Below are 16,841 nucleotides of genomic sequence, written 5' to 3' on the forward strand. Positions count from 1 at the left end.
TGGTCTGATACTTGGCAGCCTGTGATTGGCTTAATTTCAAATGCTGTGACTGGTTGAGATTTAGTTGCTTAGTTACAAAGATATGATCTTAGTTTAGGTAACAATTTATTTGTACTCTCAAGGTAGTGTACAGGCGCTGTTTAAGCCAAACTTGGTCATCCAAACGTGAAGCCAGACTTCGGCCAGATTTTTTCAGGATGACACCTTAAACCCTCCAGAATCACAAAAATCAAAAAACAAAACTGACAATAATAAGTGCTGTCAAGTCTGCAGAGAAACTTAAACTACCAAATGCAAAGTAGTGCAGCCACCATTGAAAAGAGCTTGGGAATTTATTGTAAAATTAAATATATACTTATTATCCATAGTAACCACACTTTTAGGTATTGACCCAATAAAAATAATACTATGTTCAGGAGAAAATTATTAGTAAATGTGTATAATAAAAAAATTTTTTTAAAAATGTGTATAATAGCTTTATTCATAATCATCCCAAACTGAAGAAAAAGTGCATGTCCTACAACTGGTAAATAAACATGGAACATCCATAAAATGGAATATTATCTATCAACAAAAAACTATAAAGGGGGGGCCTGCCCATTAGCTCAGGTGTGTAAGTGCCTGCTGAAACAAAGCAGTCAGGCTCAGGATGCTGTGGTTCGATCCCCTCATCCTCAAGCCAAACCAGGCCTGCCCCAAAGACATCCTGAGCACCGCCCCCCCAAAAAAAAGCTATAAAGGACAGGCACATACAACATGGATGAAACTCAAATGTATTATGGCAAGTGAAAAAAAGCTAGACTCAAAAAGTCTGTACATACTTTCTAATTTATAAGATATTCTAGAAAACATAAAAATACAGTGATGGAGAACAGTGGTTGCCAGGAATTACAAGTAGTGAGAGGAGTCTGATCATAAGGGACTGGAAATTTTTAAGGAATTTGTTGGGGGCAATAGAACAGTTCTGTTTGTCAAATGTATACAACTATAAAACAAAAAGAATGAACTTATTATATGTAGATTAAAATTAAATTTTAAAAATTTTGAGTTAATACTTGATTGTTTTATAGTAAACTTTTGGGGGATAATCACCATTACAGACTTAAGAAATGTCCTCAATTTTTCTATTTTTAAGGTAAATTTCCAGAGTAATGCTTCTGTTTTGGCAAATATTCAAAAGTAACATTCGCCCAATCTGCTCAAAGCTGTATGCCTAGAGTGAGTGTATTTAAAAAAGGTTAATTTTAAAATCATAAGATATGTTAAAAAAAAAAAGAAAAGAAAAGACTCAGGATCCTAAAAGTGAGGGAAAGATCCTTGCGAAATTAAAACCTACTGAACATGGACTTCTTCCTCCATGCAAAATACATTTTTCAATTTGACTTGACAAAGCTAAGTCATGCTGTTTGGCTTTCTACACTACTGAAGTTTAATACAATCTTCTGGCTCCAGGCTCAGTATTTCACCAAGGGTCAGAGCCATAATACACCATCAACATTCTGGACTGTTATTCCAAAGAATTGTGGTTATCCTGTTGGAGTCTAATACTTGTTGGGCATATAAATCAAATCATACCTTATACTTTTCATAATTTCACACTGGCTCAAACTCATTTCTGTTCATCAGTTATCACTAAAATGAATTTGCTATTATTATTTGAAGATGGTATAGCTTTCACTATTATGCAACAATACCAGCCCCTTGATTATAAATATATTCTTTTGTTTTCCCAATTTTCTAGAACTGAACTGAAATGCTGATCATTCTAGGACAGACAACACATGCAGTCTACTCAGAAAACTTTATGCAGTGAATATATGACCATTACAAACAGCAATGATCCTTTACTCAGTACAGTTTGCTAATTATCATATAAGCGTTACTTCTCACAACTTCACTGATCACCCTATTTCACTCCCAACTAAGACAGAGCTTCTTTGACCTTTGGTCTCCCTACTTCCTCTCCCAAATATTCTCTTTCGTTTCCTTCCTTCAGGCTCCCCAGCTGCGGCTTGTGACAGTGGCCACCTACTTTCCACCATAACATACCCTGTAGATGAGGTAGGCAAGGTCAACACATTTCCATAGGTGTGCACCAAGCCGGCACAGTGCCTGAGGCCTAGCTTTAGGTCCATCCCCTTGTCCTCTGAATGCAAGCAACTGAGCGTGATGCTACCCACTGGAAAAATCTTGGAAATACAGAAAGTCACACACACACACACACACACACACACACACACACACACACAGAACAGGCTTAAGATATCTGTGCCAGTAAGAGTGGCCACTATCATCATAATTCTAAACAGAAAGGAGGTATGAAGCCTTTAGAGTGTGCATGGGATTTGGGAAGACATCCCAGTTCTTTCCTTTCTTATCCCCTTTCCTTACAACCTGGCTTAGAAAGCTTGTCCAATTTCACAACTATAATTATTACTGAATGTAGCTGATACCAAGGCCTATGACAAACATTTTCAAATGTCTGCCAAACACTGAATTCACCAACACTTCTAAAAATGAACTTCTCTTCCTTCTCCTGATTTTCTTAGTCTTTTTCATATCATTCCATCAGCTAAGAAACCAAGCTTGAAACTAGCAGTTTTCTGATTCCTCACATTCATTCATCTATATGTTTAATTAAAGTCACCAAATCAACCAGCTCTGCCTTCAGAAGGCCTTTCATGGCCTCCTTCTTCCCCATTTTATTTATCTATAGATGAACACAGAGCTTCATTACTTTTTGCTCCCTGGCTGTCCTTTTTCCAGTGTTTTCACTCCAAACCATTTCTCGGGTTGCTGTCCCTTGGATGGTGCCAACACAGATCGGACGATAGCACTTCCTGGTCAAAAGCCTCCAATGGTCACCCATTGTTCTTTCTTCACAATCCGTCACAAATTTCTTTATGGGTTCTGTAAGCCAGTTAAATCGGATTACTTTCTATCCTCCAAATGCTATATGATAACTAATAACATCCTTCAACTGTATGTTTTAATACTCCCATCATCACATCTATAAACCTTTGATATTCCAAGGGCTGGGGATACAGCTCAGTAGCTTCAGCACCTGCCTGGCAAGTGCAAGGTCCTGAGCTCAATCCCTGGTATGCAAAAAAAAAAAAAAAAAACTTTGACATGCCAAACCAACTCTCCCCTAACGATTTTCAGAATGTGTTGAGCTGAAAAATTCCTAGCAATCAGAATTTCTACATTACTGAATTAGAGCTTCCATGGCACTTTTCACCTAATGTGTCTTATACTTACATTTTCTATCTTCTCTTACACTATTATGCCTTGTTTCTAATTCTGTAAATATTTTACCCCTTTTTGATTTTCTAAACTCTGAAGTAATACCAAACGCTCCCCAAATTGGAGCCCATAACAGATCAAAAAATTAATGATGATAAATGTGATGCCTGAATATATGGTGAATTGAAAACCAAATGGCATCAGCCAAAACTACAACAGTAAGTCTCTAAAGTGAATCAGAAAAACCTTCTGCATTCATAAGTGTGATATATTTATTCTCTTAGATTTGCGTAATACATTCTGGAAACCATATCACAAGGTAAATCGTACTTGCTTAATGCTAATCCTGTAGCAACACCTAATCCTACAGGAACAAGTGATATTATTCAGGTACTTTGAACCAAAGGCTCATTATCAGCTAGATCACAAACAACATGTAACAGAATCAAATATAAGCCAGCTGTGGTGTACACTGGAATCCCAGCATTCTCAGAAGGCCGAGAAAGTATTTTGTAAAGATTTCAAGTTCAATCCCAGCCTGGGAAACTTATGACTTAGCTAGGTGAGACCCTGTCACAAAATGTAAAAAATAAATGAACAGCTAGAATGTAATGCAGTGGAAAGGCCCTGCATTCAGTCCCTAGAAACACACACACACACACACACACACACACACACACACATACACAATCATAACAACAGTAAATCTTTATAATAATTTAAAAATTGTTGTGGTTCGATCCCCACAACTCAAGCCAGCCAAACCTGCCCTGAAGGCATTCGGAGCAAACAAAATAAATAATAATAATAATAATAATAATAATTTTTAAATTGTGATCTGAGCTTTCTCAAGTGGGGACCTACAACCATGCATGTTCATTATACTGAGGGTTCTAATATCTCACAAATATATATGCTACACATAAAAAAAAAGAGTAGCTTTCATAAATCCCACTAAAGTCACTATGCTAGTTATGATAAACCAAAGTTGAATGGATTGGTTTTCATTTGCTTTCTTGATATTTAGAAGGCTAATTGATATTTGGTATAGAGGGAAAGGTTCAGGTGACATAAGTCTGGCCTTCAAAACCAACAACGAGATCTTTAACACGTCCAAGGAAGTAGAATGAACCACTATCTTTTTATTAATTCACTGTGACAACCTAAATATATAATTTTTCTTCAGACCTTAGAAGTAGGTAGATTTGAAAAAGAAAATCTTAGGGGGCCAGAGAGATAGCTCAGTAGAATAAGTGCTTGCCTGGTAAGCACAGTCCTGAGTTCAATCCCCAGTACTGAAAAAAAAAAAAAAAAAAAAAAAAAAAAACAGAAAGAAAGAAAAAAGAAAAAGAAAATCTCAAGTTCTAGTCTGACTCTGTCACATACCAAGTAGATGACATCCAGGCCCTCGGATGTATGATTATCTGAAAGGTAACACAGGTATAAAATAACAGCTAACTACACAGGGCTACAGAGAAAGCTCAGAGATACTATAACTTGAATGCTGTTTAAGCTGCAAAGTCCCACCAAGGATAAACTATTAATAATTACTGGTATTACCTGGGTATGATGGTGCATGCTTATAATCCCAGCACAGAAGCAAAAACATTGCCATGAGTTCAGGACCAGCCTGGGCTATGTAGCAAGTCTGAGGTCCACCTGAACCACAAAGTGAGACCGTCACAAAAATAAATAAATGTTGGTATTGTTCATGATATGGATGACATTTGGTCCACAATTAGCATATTTAAAAATGGAAAATGACCAGATATTCCACTGCCCCTTTTACCTAACCCTTTTGTTTATTGAGAAATGCATGTGTGCTCATATCCAGCATAAAACAGCACAGGTTGCTAAAACTTTTTTTTTTTTTTTTTTTTTTTTTTTTTCCCCCCCCCCCCCCCCAACTGGGGATTGAACTCTGACCCTTGTGCTTGCCAGGGAAGCACTTATTCTACTGAGCCATCTCCCTGGCCCCTAGTCACTCTTTCATAGCCTCCTTCACAGGACCTATTTGACAGCTATAAGGACACTTTGCACTATGCTGCAAAGCCATAAAACAATTATCAGGTGTGAGAAAGAGATGCTTGAATCATTATGCTATGCAATGGTGTGGACAGGACACTTCAGTTTTCTTGGTTTATAGAAGAATCAAATCTGATTTTCTTTTCTTCCATAAGACATAGAACTTCCTAGAGGATGCGCTTCAGCTGAGGAAAGGCAAAACAGAGAGAAAGAAGTTTAGTGAAGGGGTTACTGCAGACGGAGCATCTCAGTCATAGGAAGCTAGAATGTGCTGCCTTCAACATGCTTCCAAGAATGAGAGACAGCCCTGCCCACCTCACCTTCCCCTGGATCCCCAGAGTGAGGAAGGGGTTAAAAGAACAGGAGAGCAGTGGTGGTTGAGGCACAGGGCAGATGGGACTTTCCCTGATGCTGGACCCCAATTTTGAAAAGAATCAGACTACCCTAGAAGAAGGAAGGATATTTGGGAGACTAAAATGAGAAAAGTGGGTGTTCAGAGAAGTTAGCTTGTGGGGAGCCAGTCCAGTCCAGGGTCCTTTCAGGGCCCAGCTGGACCTGGCATGCTAAAGGCTGCCTGTCCCAGTCAAATTCCCTGTAAGCCAGCAGTCTGCTTCAGAAATCATGTGGATTCGGACCACTATCATTTTTATGTGCCAAAAGAGAGTTTCATTCTCCCTTCTTATAATCCCTGAGCCTCACTCAAAATATACAAAGAAAAACCGTATGTGTGCCACGTACATCCAGCTTCAACTCAGGGCCTCTTGATCATTCCATCTCCACTACACCTCACGCTAATTCTTCCTAAAGAGAAATTCTTGAGCCTCTCATAGGTTAGGCCAGCAGTGATGGGCCCGGATCAGACCCCCACTCCTGTATATCCAGGGATTTTTATTATCTATAGACCTATTGTTCTACCTTTCAATGAGCTGAGAAGGTTCAGAACCAAACGTAAAAATTAATGATGATGCCTGTGCCAAATAAATAAATAAAGACATTACTTTTAAGGAAAAAATTTTTCAATAAAAATGACAAATATTTATTTAATCCCCGATTCCGCAAAACAAAAAAGGAAAATATTTTAAAAAGAATTGATGATAATGATGATGATAAAAATAACAGTGCAAAGTGACATTTCTTACATGGATTATAGTTTAAAAACTTTATACATGATACAATAATAATCATTTAACTTGAAAGCTGCGTTTATACAATAAATATGTATGCCCTTTGTATAGGTATTACATGTTTATTCTCCATAAATAATGAAGTTTTTTTAAGGGGGGTAGTTTTTTGCTTGATTGTTTGGGGTTTTTGTTTTGTTTTGTTTTTTTTTTTTTTGCTTTTGGGCAGGGGTTGTTTGGTTTTTTCTTGTCTTGTTTTGTTTTGCTTTGTTTCAGACAGGATCTTACTATAAAACCCAGGCTAGCTTTAAACTCAGTGATCCTCAGACTCCTCGGGCGGGAATTACAGGTATACACCACCTGTTCTGAACTATACAATAAGGCAGATTTTTTCTTAAATTTAAACAATAGCTACCAGCTACTTGGTGTACATAAGTACCAAAAATACACTTAGAGCTGATTCTAAACCTAACTCTTAAATGAATGGGGTGGTCTCCATTTCTTTATTGTTAAAACAGATGGGTTCTACTAGAATGATCATCGAGATCACTTGTGGCTGACCTCTGCCTACCTAGTCATTCCACTTATCTTGTTTTGCTTGAGACAAGACCTCACTATAAAACCCAGGCTGGCCTTGAACTCATAGTGATCCTCTTGCCTCAGCCTACCAAGTGCTGGGATTATAGACATGCACCACCACACCCAGATTAACAATGAAGTTTATAAAAAAAACCATCAAGATCAGACTTCAGTTGTCCAAAAAAAAGAGATTTTTGTATGGGGCAAGGCAAAGTCTTGAAAGGCCAGCAGGGTAATGGCGCGGGTAAAACAAACCGCAGAGGAGAGGCATCTGGAAAAAGCTCTACATCCAGAAAGCTTCTCTAACTCCAAAGGTTCTGTGTTTTGTTTTCAAAACAAGACACCACTGCCTTGTGTTATGATATTAGTATGAATTAACTTCTTCTATAAGTAGGATTAAGAAAGAGCTCACAAAACTGCTGAGACAAAATGGCCTTCTGTCTCAGAAATCACTAAAGCAAACATGAAAAACTAGAAATCTATGGGTTAACATTGGCTCAAAGACTTTTAATATTCAGAAAGTATATATTTGAAATTTTAGGTCGGTGTTAACAAATATAAATTGGTCCACAGAAAATCTTTTGTTTTTTAGCTTTTCTTGAAAAATTAGGTCTGGACTCCTGTGTATATAATGAGTTGGCAATGATAAGCTGGACCAAGAAACCTCTAAACTCTAAACATCCCCAGCTTACCACAGTCTAGCACCTCAGGTCCCTGGTCTGTTTTAGTGGTACCCAGAGGTATCTAAATTGGTGAATTCAGCATCAAAAATGCCAGAAATGATCACACAAGCAGGAATGAGTACTATCCCAGCTTTTGAAGTCCAAAAAAGGCCTCAGTGTTTCCACACCCTCTGAGTGTACTGTACCCTTCCCATCAGAGACAGAGCAGGCCTGTGTCAGCTTACTTCCTTTCTGTGTTCTGCCCGTGCTGAACTGTATGATAAGGCAGATTTCTTCTTAAATTTAAATAGCTACCAGCTACTTGGTGTATGTGAGTACCAAAAAGACATTTAGAGCTGATCCCAAATCTAACTCTTAAATTAATGGGGGTCTCCATTCCTTACTGATAAAACAAATGGGTTCACTAGACTGATCATTAAGATCCCTTGTGGCTGACCGCTGCCCATCTACACCATTCCACTTATCTAGAATCTACTGTACTTAGCTTTTAGAGATGTTCAAGTTTCGTCACCCCCACAAATGTTCTTCAGACTTCCTTCTTTGAATTTCTAGCTTATCACCAACACCATCCAAATTAGGATGTACTAATTCACTAGTTGTTTTGCTTTGAGTATAATGGCTTATTCACCACATTCAAACAGAAAAATTCCTTTAGAGACTATAAAGTTTGGTTTTCCAATCCTCCACAGCCTTTAACACTTAGCTGCTATTCAATGATTAATTATTGAAACTGAATAAAGATACAGAAAACAGGTATACCATAGTAACCTTCCCAGAGAGCAACTTTCAACAGCTCTCTCAAAACTAATTACCTTTATGAGCAACACAATTTAATCATCTGATTCAGGCAGGGATAATGCGAACTATGCCAATGAGACAGCCACTAGGAAACACTACCAGATTCCCAAATGACTTTGTACATACTCATGGCTTTCTTCAATAGTAAAAAAACTCAACAGGGGAAACAATGCAAGCAAATGTCAATGCATTTCTACCACAGTGTTACCCACTGAAAGATTTGTTCTCCACTAAAATAAGGACAGGAGAAAAAGTTTTCTACTACAATTAAGAAAAAAATTACTAGCAAGAGGCCACAGTTTGGACATTTGAAAACTACAGTGAAAATCACCCTTGTTCCTCCCCACCCTTTGGATGTCACAGAAGCTCTGAGTAAGAGGAGACCAGGTTAAGATGTCATGTGGGTGGAGATGGGATTTGCTTACCCTCACCGGAAAACAGTGGGATACAGGTTTTACTTGTTCTAGTCGCCAAATAAGGCATTTGTGGGAAACCGTCCCCATGGAGAAGTAATATGAACTATTACTTGGGTAAGATTTGTTTTTGAGACATATCTCACGATGCAATACAGGCTGGCCTTGAACTCACTCGGTAGTCCAGGATAAACTTAAACTCTTAAAAAAATAAAATAAAATTAATAAACTTAAACTCTTGGCAATACTTCTGCCTCAGGCTTCCAAGTGGTGGGATTTCAGGTATAGCCACCACACCCAGCTAAGATTTTCCTTTTGGAAAGCTACATAAATCTACATAATAAAGCTTCAATATCTCTTGCAAAAGTCAAATTCTTAATCCAAGCTTTTGTGGTTGCCTTAATTTTCCTATTCAATGTTTTAAAATAATTGACACTCTGTATTAATACTAATGTAAACTAACATTAACAAGCTTTAACAACCAACCAACTCTGGTGGGTTGAAATTAAATCCATTTACAAATTACTCCCGTGATGAAACAACAAATGTGTTTCCACATAACCCATGCATTGTAGAAACACAATTTGTTCTGAAATTCACACTATACTCATACAAGGGATGAATCAAAACTGAGTGTATCTGTGGAATGAATTTATTCAGGTGTGGGAGGGGCATGGATCATGGAAAAATGTCGCACTAATCTTAGTTTATGTAGTGCCTATAATGTCAGCACTCAGGAGGATTGATGTGAGTTTGAGACCAGCCTGCACTTCAAAGTGAGCTCAAGGCCAGCCTGAACTGCATAGTAAGATCCTGTCTCAAAAAAAAAAAAAAAAAAAAAAAAAAAAAAAAGGAAAATACTGATTAATTATAATTTTTGCATAAATTTTCATAGGGAATTCCAAAGAAAAGCAGCAATGTTTTACAATCAGAGGGTAACGATGTGTGTCTTTTTTTTTTTAAGGGACTTAGCATTTTATTAAAACTGCTTCTCAATATTTTTAAACCATTCAATGTTTTCGTTGTTGTTTTACGAGACAAGGTCTTACTACTTTAGTTCAGGCGTGGCCCCAAACTCAGCAGGGATCCTCCTGCCTCAGCCACCCTACCGCAGGGATTACAGATGTGAGCCACCACACCCGGCTCAACTGTATGATTTTATCTGGTGTTTCTGATCCTCCAATCAATGCATCCTCTAGGGAAGCTGCCAGTCTACCCACACACCACGGTCTGAAGAAGACTGGATTAGCCACATCCACTTCCGCATAGTCCCAAAGACAGACAAGCCTGCAGGCCCCTAGTACTTCCATCTTCCTCAAAGGCCTATCGCCCAGCTTACACCCTATTTTCCCCTAGTACTACAAATAAAACTCAGTTTCTTCTACCTTAGGTCAAAGCCAGCTCTCCTCTTCTGGGGTCCTCTGAACCTGACAGACACAGCACCTCTAGAGCCACGGCTGCTTGAATCCATAAAATAGCACAATCCTGACCACAGGGCGAGTTTCAAATCTCAACCAGGCATGATCCCATAAAACCCCCAAGTTCAGTTTTCTGTTCTGCTAAGCCCACCACACGAAGCCCCTCGAGCCTTCAGCAGCGTTTGGTTTGTAAAATGCCCCACACAGTGTAACACAACCCCTGGAGCCCGGACCCGAGAAGAAAGTCGCAGACATCCTCCCAGTCTCGGGGTTCCAGCCCCGCCTGCGTCGTCCGGCGCCCCGCGGCCGCAGCTCCTCGCTCCTTCGCGGGCGTCGGCGTCTCCGACGACCACCCGAGCGCCTAGGGTCGCTCCTCTCCCAATTTCCCACTACTGTCCCTCCAACAGGCGGGGCTCCGACTCCATGAACCGCCTCAGGCAACCTGGACACTCTATGACCAGGGGATACCCAAATCAGCGGGGTCAATCGCGTAGGGCGAGCCCAGACGTGACGTGGGGTAGGATTAAATTGGCGCGTCACTCCGACGTCAGCCTCTCCTCTCTCGGACGTCCCGTCCCGGGAGCAAAACTCCGGCGACTTTGGGCTCCGCCCCTGAGAGGAGGCGACCAATGACGGTGGGCCAAAGGGAGCCAGAGCCAATGAGAAGCGTCTGGGGCGGGGCGCGCGGCAGGGGGCGGGGCGGGCGGCGACGGTGGCAGCCCGAGGTCTGGCCGCGCGCAGTCTATGACAGTACGTCAGCAGCGGGATGGCCGTAGCTGCGGCGGCGGCTGCAGAAGCCCGAGCAGCCGCGGCCGCAGTGGAGGCTAGCGCCCAAGCGACGTCGGCGCTTGCACCCCGGGGAGTTTAAGATGGCGGCGGGGGGGGCGGCGGGCCTGCGGGAGGAGCAGCGTTACGGGCTGTCGTGCGGGCGGCTGGGGCAGGACCGCATCACCGTGCTGCATGTGAAGCTCACCGAGACGGCGATCCGGGCGCTAGAGACTTACCAGAGCCACAAGGTGAGGGACGGGGCCGCGGCGCTGGGGAAGCGAGGCCCGCAGGGCACCCTCGCAGCCGGTCGGGGGCGGCGGGCGACGCGAGGACTGGCGGCCCCTGGCGGCGGGGCCGGGGCAGCCGTGGCCCGGGCGGCGGCGGCGGCTCGGAGGGACTTTCCGACGGCGTTGCGGGTTTCCCGGCTCGACCGGTGCCCGGGGAGAGAGGCCTGGGGCGAGGAACCGGGCGGCCGTACCGGCCGCGGCCGGGAACGGGGCGCGCGCCGCCTACCAGTAAAGAACCGGGCGGCACCAGCTGCCGGGGGTTGGAGGGCGCCGGGGACCCGCCGGGACCGGGACTGCGGCGCCGCGCCGCGGCCGGGACACAGCTTGCGCTCCCGGAGACTCGCGGACCCGGGCGCTCCGCGGCTGGACGGACGGACGGACGGACGGACGGACGGCGGGCGGGCGGGAGAACCGTGTGCTGGCCGAGGCCGGAACGCGGTGCTCGCAGCCCGGGCGGGGCGGGGACGCACCTTGCGGAGGGGACCCGGGCACCGTGCGCTCCCGGAGACGCCCGAGGACTCGCGCACACCTAGTGCGGGGAGCGAGGGGTTTCTGGGGGAGGAAATCGGCGGAAGCTCCGCGTACCCGGAGGGAGGGCGCGCTGCGTCCCTGCTGACTGCGGGACCTGGCTGCTCGGGGCGATCCCGAAGGTGGGACGAACGCCCAGCGCGGCCTCCCGCGCAGGCTCCTGCCTCTGACCCGGGCTCCCCCGCCGACACACGCATCCCGAGTGCAGGAAGAAGCGTAGGCACCGCATCTAGGGCACGAATCCGGGAGTGTTTTCCCAGCGATAAAAGTGGGAGGGGTGGGACCCCAAGAAGAGACCGACAACCAGGGGGCACGCAGCAGGGTAAGAGCTACCCGGGTGAGAGCATTGCCGGGGGGAGGGCCACACCATATGGGGACCCGCAACGCTGTACTCCGAGAGGAAGGAAGACAGTCTAATCAAGGGGAGATGAAGCCAGCGAGGCTCCCTGACAAATAGTCCTGTCCATAACGTGGAAAACGCTCCCAACAGATTTCATAAAGCCAGGGAGCGAGGGGCGCCCAGACACAGCTCACATACTTAATTCAGGTAAAAGTGGGGAAAGAATTAGCATCTGTTGAGCTCCCACTAGTGTCAGGCACTTTAAATGCATAGGGAGAAGACAGCAAAGCGGCGCTGCCGAGTGCGAACCTGAGTCAGCTGAGTTTAGAGCAGCCCCACCACTCACATGCACACCTCGGGAACTGTTTATGAACACACAAGGCAGGCATGACGCAGTAGGAGAGATTGGGCGGTGAGAATACTCAGAAGGACACTGGGAGAATTGCGCGGACAGTGTTAATACCAGGATGCATGTGTTACCACCAAAGAAGCTGGGTTGAAAAACCCAGGCTTTGTACAAGGCTGCGGGGAAAAGAACAGGGAGAGCGATACCTTACTCCCCACAGTGAAACCAGAAAGGGAAAAGAGCCTCAAGTATGGCTGGTATTTCAGTGTATTCCAGCAATAAAGATGCAGAGAGATAAAGGAAATGGAAAACTGCACGTGCCAGTAGCTGGTCCTGCACAGGTGCACCTGCAGCCGAGAGCAGCACCAGTGAGCAGCGGGAGGCCCCTGCGGGGAGAGCCGGGATGGGAGGCAGGCAGGCCAGTGGTGGAGAGAAACTCAGTCCTGCCAGATAGAGAGATAAGCTTACCTGTTCCGAGGGACGGGCGTGGGAAGGAACGATAGTGGGAAGAAGGTAGGTCAGGAGATGGGGAGAGAAAAATACAGGTCTGGGGAGGAAGCCCTGAGAGGCGGCCATCCCCCATAGAGAAGTAGGCCTGGGGAGCAGAGAAAGTCCAGCCCTCGGTGGGTGGGCAGCCACAGGAGCTCTGGGATCAGCCAGGAAGCCACCCTCCTTAAGGAGCAAATCTGTGCCTTTGAACGGATACTTGGTGGGGAAGGGATAGTGTGAAGAGGCCCAGAGGGGGAGGTAGTAGTGCCCAGGGTGAGTCAAGTGAGGTCACACACACACACTGAGCTGGATGACCCCTGGATCCCAGGAAAAGAGTGCAGATGTTTTCCTCTTTGTGTGGCTTGCATTTCTGCCTCCTGTACTCTGTTTTCATGCTCGGGAAATGGCTACATTTATATACCAGTATCTTCCAGGAGCCAAATGATCAAAAATTCTTTATCTCTCAACTCACCACTTAGTTCTTGATTTCAATTTTTTTTTTCTATGTTAACTACTGAAACCAATGGCTTTGTTTGCTCTTAAATGCTTGTATTGCCTGGTAATGCTGTTACTGTCTTTTTCCATCTCTGGGCATGCATATTAGTGGATCTGGTCAATTAACGCAGAGGCAGAAAGGGAAATGGAGAAGACCTAGTTTCCAAGTCCTTCCACCTTTCTCAGCGTGGAGGCCTGTAGATTGAGTTAGCCTCAGAATTCATTTTCTCCTGAAACAATGAGAGGTAGAAGCAGTGACCTGCTGTGGCCTAGAGGAAAGAGACAGAATAAGCTGACTTGGCATTCGCTGTTGGACGTTGTCTTCTTTCTGGCTTAACTAGCTTCTGTCGCTTCGATTCAAAAACATTTTTATAGGGCTTGGAAAAGCTAGCTGGAATTGGGGTAAAAATGTCAAGGCCAGTTGGCTAGACAGTGTGCAAAAGCTGAAAAAAAACCTGTGGGTGACTATTCACTGCTGGTCCTCCGATGCAGTGTCTCTGGAGGGTTCACCGAAGCCCCTCACAGATGTGCCCCTGGGCCTGTCCTCCCGCCTCAGCCAGACCATGGCTCTCTCCAGGGAGAGAGTGACAGTTAGCAGCAGCAGGCATCCGGCTGAGCTTTTATCCTCCAGTAGAAGGATATTTATTTGGCCTTTTTCGCCTTCAGTCCTTGTCACAAATCAGGTTGATGACTTTAAATTGCAGCTGCTGTTTGGAACTGTGTTGCTCTGAGTTGGATAACTGGGAAAAGGTTTTAGAAGGTTAAGTTTGTTCTTTGGAGGGGGCAAGATATCACTTACTAATCACACAGAACTGCTCCCCCATTCCTGTGCTGGTGTAGGAGGGGGTTCAATGCATGATGACAGATGCCACCACCACACCCCACCCTCAAAGTTGGACATGTGCAAAGTGATGACTCTTACTCCTGATGACTTTGTTCAACAGGTTAATCTGCCAAACTAGGCATCAGAGTTGTTCTTGTACATATGATTTTTGTTCAGTTGATTTATTCTTCTAAATTATCCACTTGACCTAAGGCTTCAGAGAAATGAGTTTTATGAGTTTGGAAAGCTATGGTTTAGGGAGAATAGAGAAGTTCTTTAAGTTCTTTCGATATAATAAAACAAAAATACTAAATTATTAGGGTTCACAGAGGCAGACTCTGAAAAAACTAAGATCTTGGTTCTCTCAAGACATAACTGCTCACTGTTTGAAAAGACAAACTTGATTTACCTTTATTATTTAAGTTTTCTACTGTTAGAGCAAAGGTCCTGGGAGCTTTTCTAAATGGATAGGAGAACAATGTAAGTTCAACAAAAGGAGCATTACCTGGAGTGTCTCTTAAAAGGCGCTTTCAAGTCACTGAATATGGAAATAGTTTCATATTAATTAGGTGGATAGTTATGACTCTAAATTAATTTTCATGATTTCCAGAAAAACTTAAATATTCTATTACAGATACCTAGGATGTCACGCATTTTTCAAATGTAGATAGATGATTTTTGAATAAGAGAACAAGTAATGAAAGAAAATTGCAAATTACAGTTTTATTTCAGTTGGCATTATGGGTGTGTGGTCTGCATAAGCCCTACATATTTCAAATGAACATAGACTGCTAAATTATATATTTCTTGCAAATGTGAAATTACATTTAAAATAAAAATACAACATTTGGTAATGTATTTTAACTAATTTTCCTCAGCAGTATAGCTGGCTTTCTTTTGACATTGGAATAATATAACACAAAAATGTTATCAAAATATTGGTTTTAGGTTTTGACCGTGAGTGCCATGCCTTGCCAACTTGGTTTCTAAAAGTTTGCTTAGAATTTCGAAGATGGTGGGTCAAGTATTAGTACGTTTACCCAGCTGTGACATAGAAAGTCCTACCCACGTGTGAATGAGTATTAAAGCGACTTCTCTATCCCTGAAGATCAAACACAGATAGATACCTTTAAACAGGATTCTGTGAACATATTCTCTTGTCAGCTCTTTTGGTTTGAAATGAATTTTCCTGCCTTGATTAGTCCCATTTAGGAAAATGTTAATGTTTTCAAAATTTGTAAAAATATGATTTAATATTGCGCAAGGTCAGTCTTCCTGTATTAACAACTATTAATTCAGTCAAAGTAGAAAGTATGATTGAAACCCCCAAATTATTGACATTCATGTATCTCCCTTTAATGTGTTGTTTTTAGTTTTCTAAGTCCCTGCTGCCGCAGAACATGGAGTAGGAGATTCTTTCACCTCAGTCCTTCTTTCTGTCAGGTGAATTGTTCAGCTTTTGATTCATTATGGTTTAAGATTCAGAAAGATCTCTTCCCTGGCTGATTCTTTCTCTTCTCTTTCTACCTTATAAACACAGAAAACTGTGTACGCCTCACACCATGGCCTCAGTATCCAGGCCTGCCAGTGTGATGCACGCCTCACTGCCAGATGTATTTATTAAGTGAAGCATTAAGGTTTGCTGTGGCAGATTCCATTTGTCCCACTTGAAAAATGTAGCCCAGTTTAATTTAAGTAAGTTAACCTCACCGACTTTTAACTTAATCGAGGAAGGCCAAGTGTGTGCCCCATGATGCAGTGTTTGAAAAGTTTATTCGTGTGCTAAGTTTGTTGCCCAATACAAAAAAGCAGGGTGCTCCTCCCTAAGAAAGTCATAGCCAGATTGCCTAAAAAGATAGACCGGGAACCTTGGCACCAGAATTGGGAGGAGAAAGAAAGAACATATGTGAAGGACTGGAACATGTTCAAGAAAAGGATTTAAAAGGAAAGGAGTGTAGAATTCTTGGAATGATTTCCAGGGAAGCTCACCAAGGACATTCACCAGATGCAGCCTATCATTTGCTCTATTTGCACTTATAAAAGAATAGGAAGCTTTGCTCCCAGGACTTGGTAGATGGTTTGTGATAAAGCTAGCAAAAGAAGAAAAATGAGAATTTCAGCTGAACCAGCCCTGGATCATTTTTAACAATTTGCAGTGACCCTTTTTCCCTGGCACATAGAGGCTTAGGTGCTGGCAGCAGAGTCCAGCTGGTTAGGGTCAAGTGTATGTGAGAAGATGTCCCTCAGATGTGGTATTATGGGCATTTCTGCATTTAAGATGAGCAGTTTTACAATAAAAGCAGCATGTAATATAATGCTCCATTTGACTGCCGCATACCATAGCTCCATACAACATTTCCTATGGCTTAGGCGAAGGTCTAGAAGCGCAGGTCTGGAATAGACAGAATACAGCAAATTAATGCTGTTGTCTCCCTTGCCAAATTAAAGCTGAAAACCATGACATAATGCAGGTCAGATTTAT

General features: G+C 43.2%; 1 protein-coding gene across 1 annotated transcript in view; it reads left to right on the forward strand.

Moving 5' to 3' along the window:
* Nucleotides 1-10,807: 10,807 nt before the first annotated feature.
* Nucleotides 10,808-16,841, forward strand: part of Ell2 (elongation factor for RNA polymerase II 2) — a 90,858-nt gene continuing 84,824 nt past the window's right edge. The window contains exon 1 of the mRNA XM_004625429.2: nucleotides 10,808-11,299. Within this exon, the coding sequence (XP_004625486.1) occupies nucleotides 11,153-11,299 (147 nt within the window). The 5' untranslated portion in view covers nucleotides 10,808-11,152. The remainder of the gene's footprint in view (nucleotides 11,300-16,841) is intronic.

The sequence above is a fragment of the Octodon degus genome, unplaced genomic scaffold, assembly GCF_000260255.1.
Source record: "Octodon degus isolate 3935 unplaced genomic scaffold, OctDeg1.0 scaffold00009, whole genome shotgun sequence".
NCBI lineage: Eukaryota > Metazoa > Chordata > Mammalia > Rodentia > Octodontidae > Octodon > Octodon degus.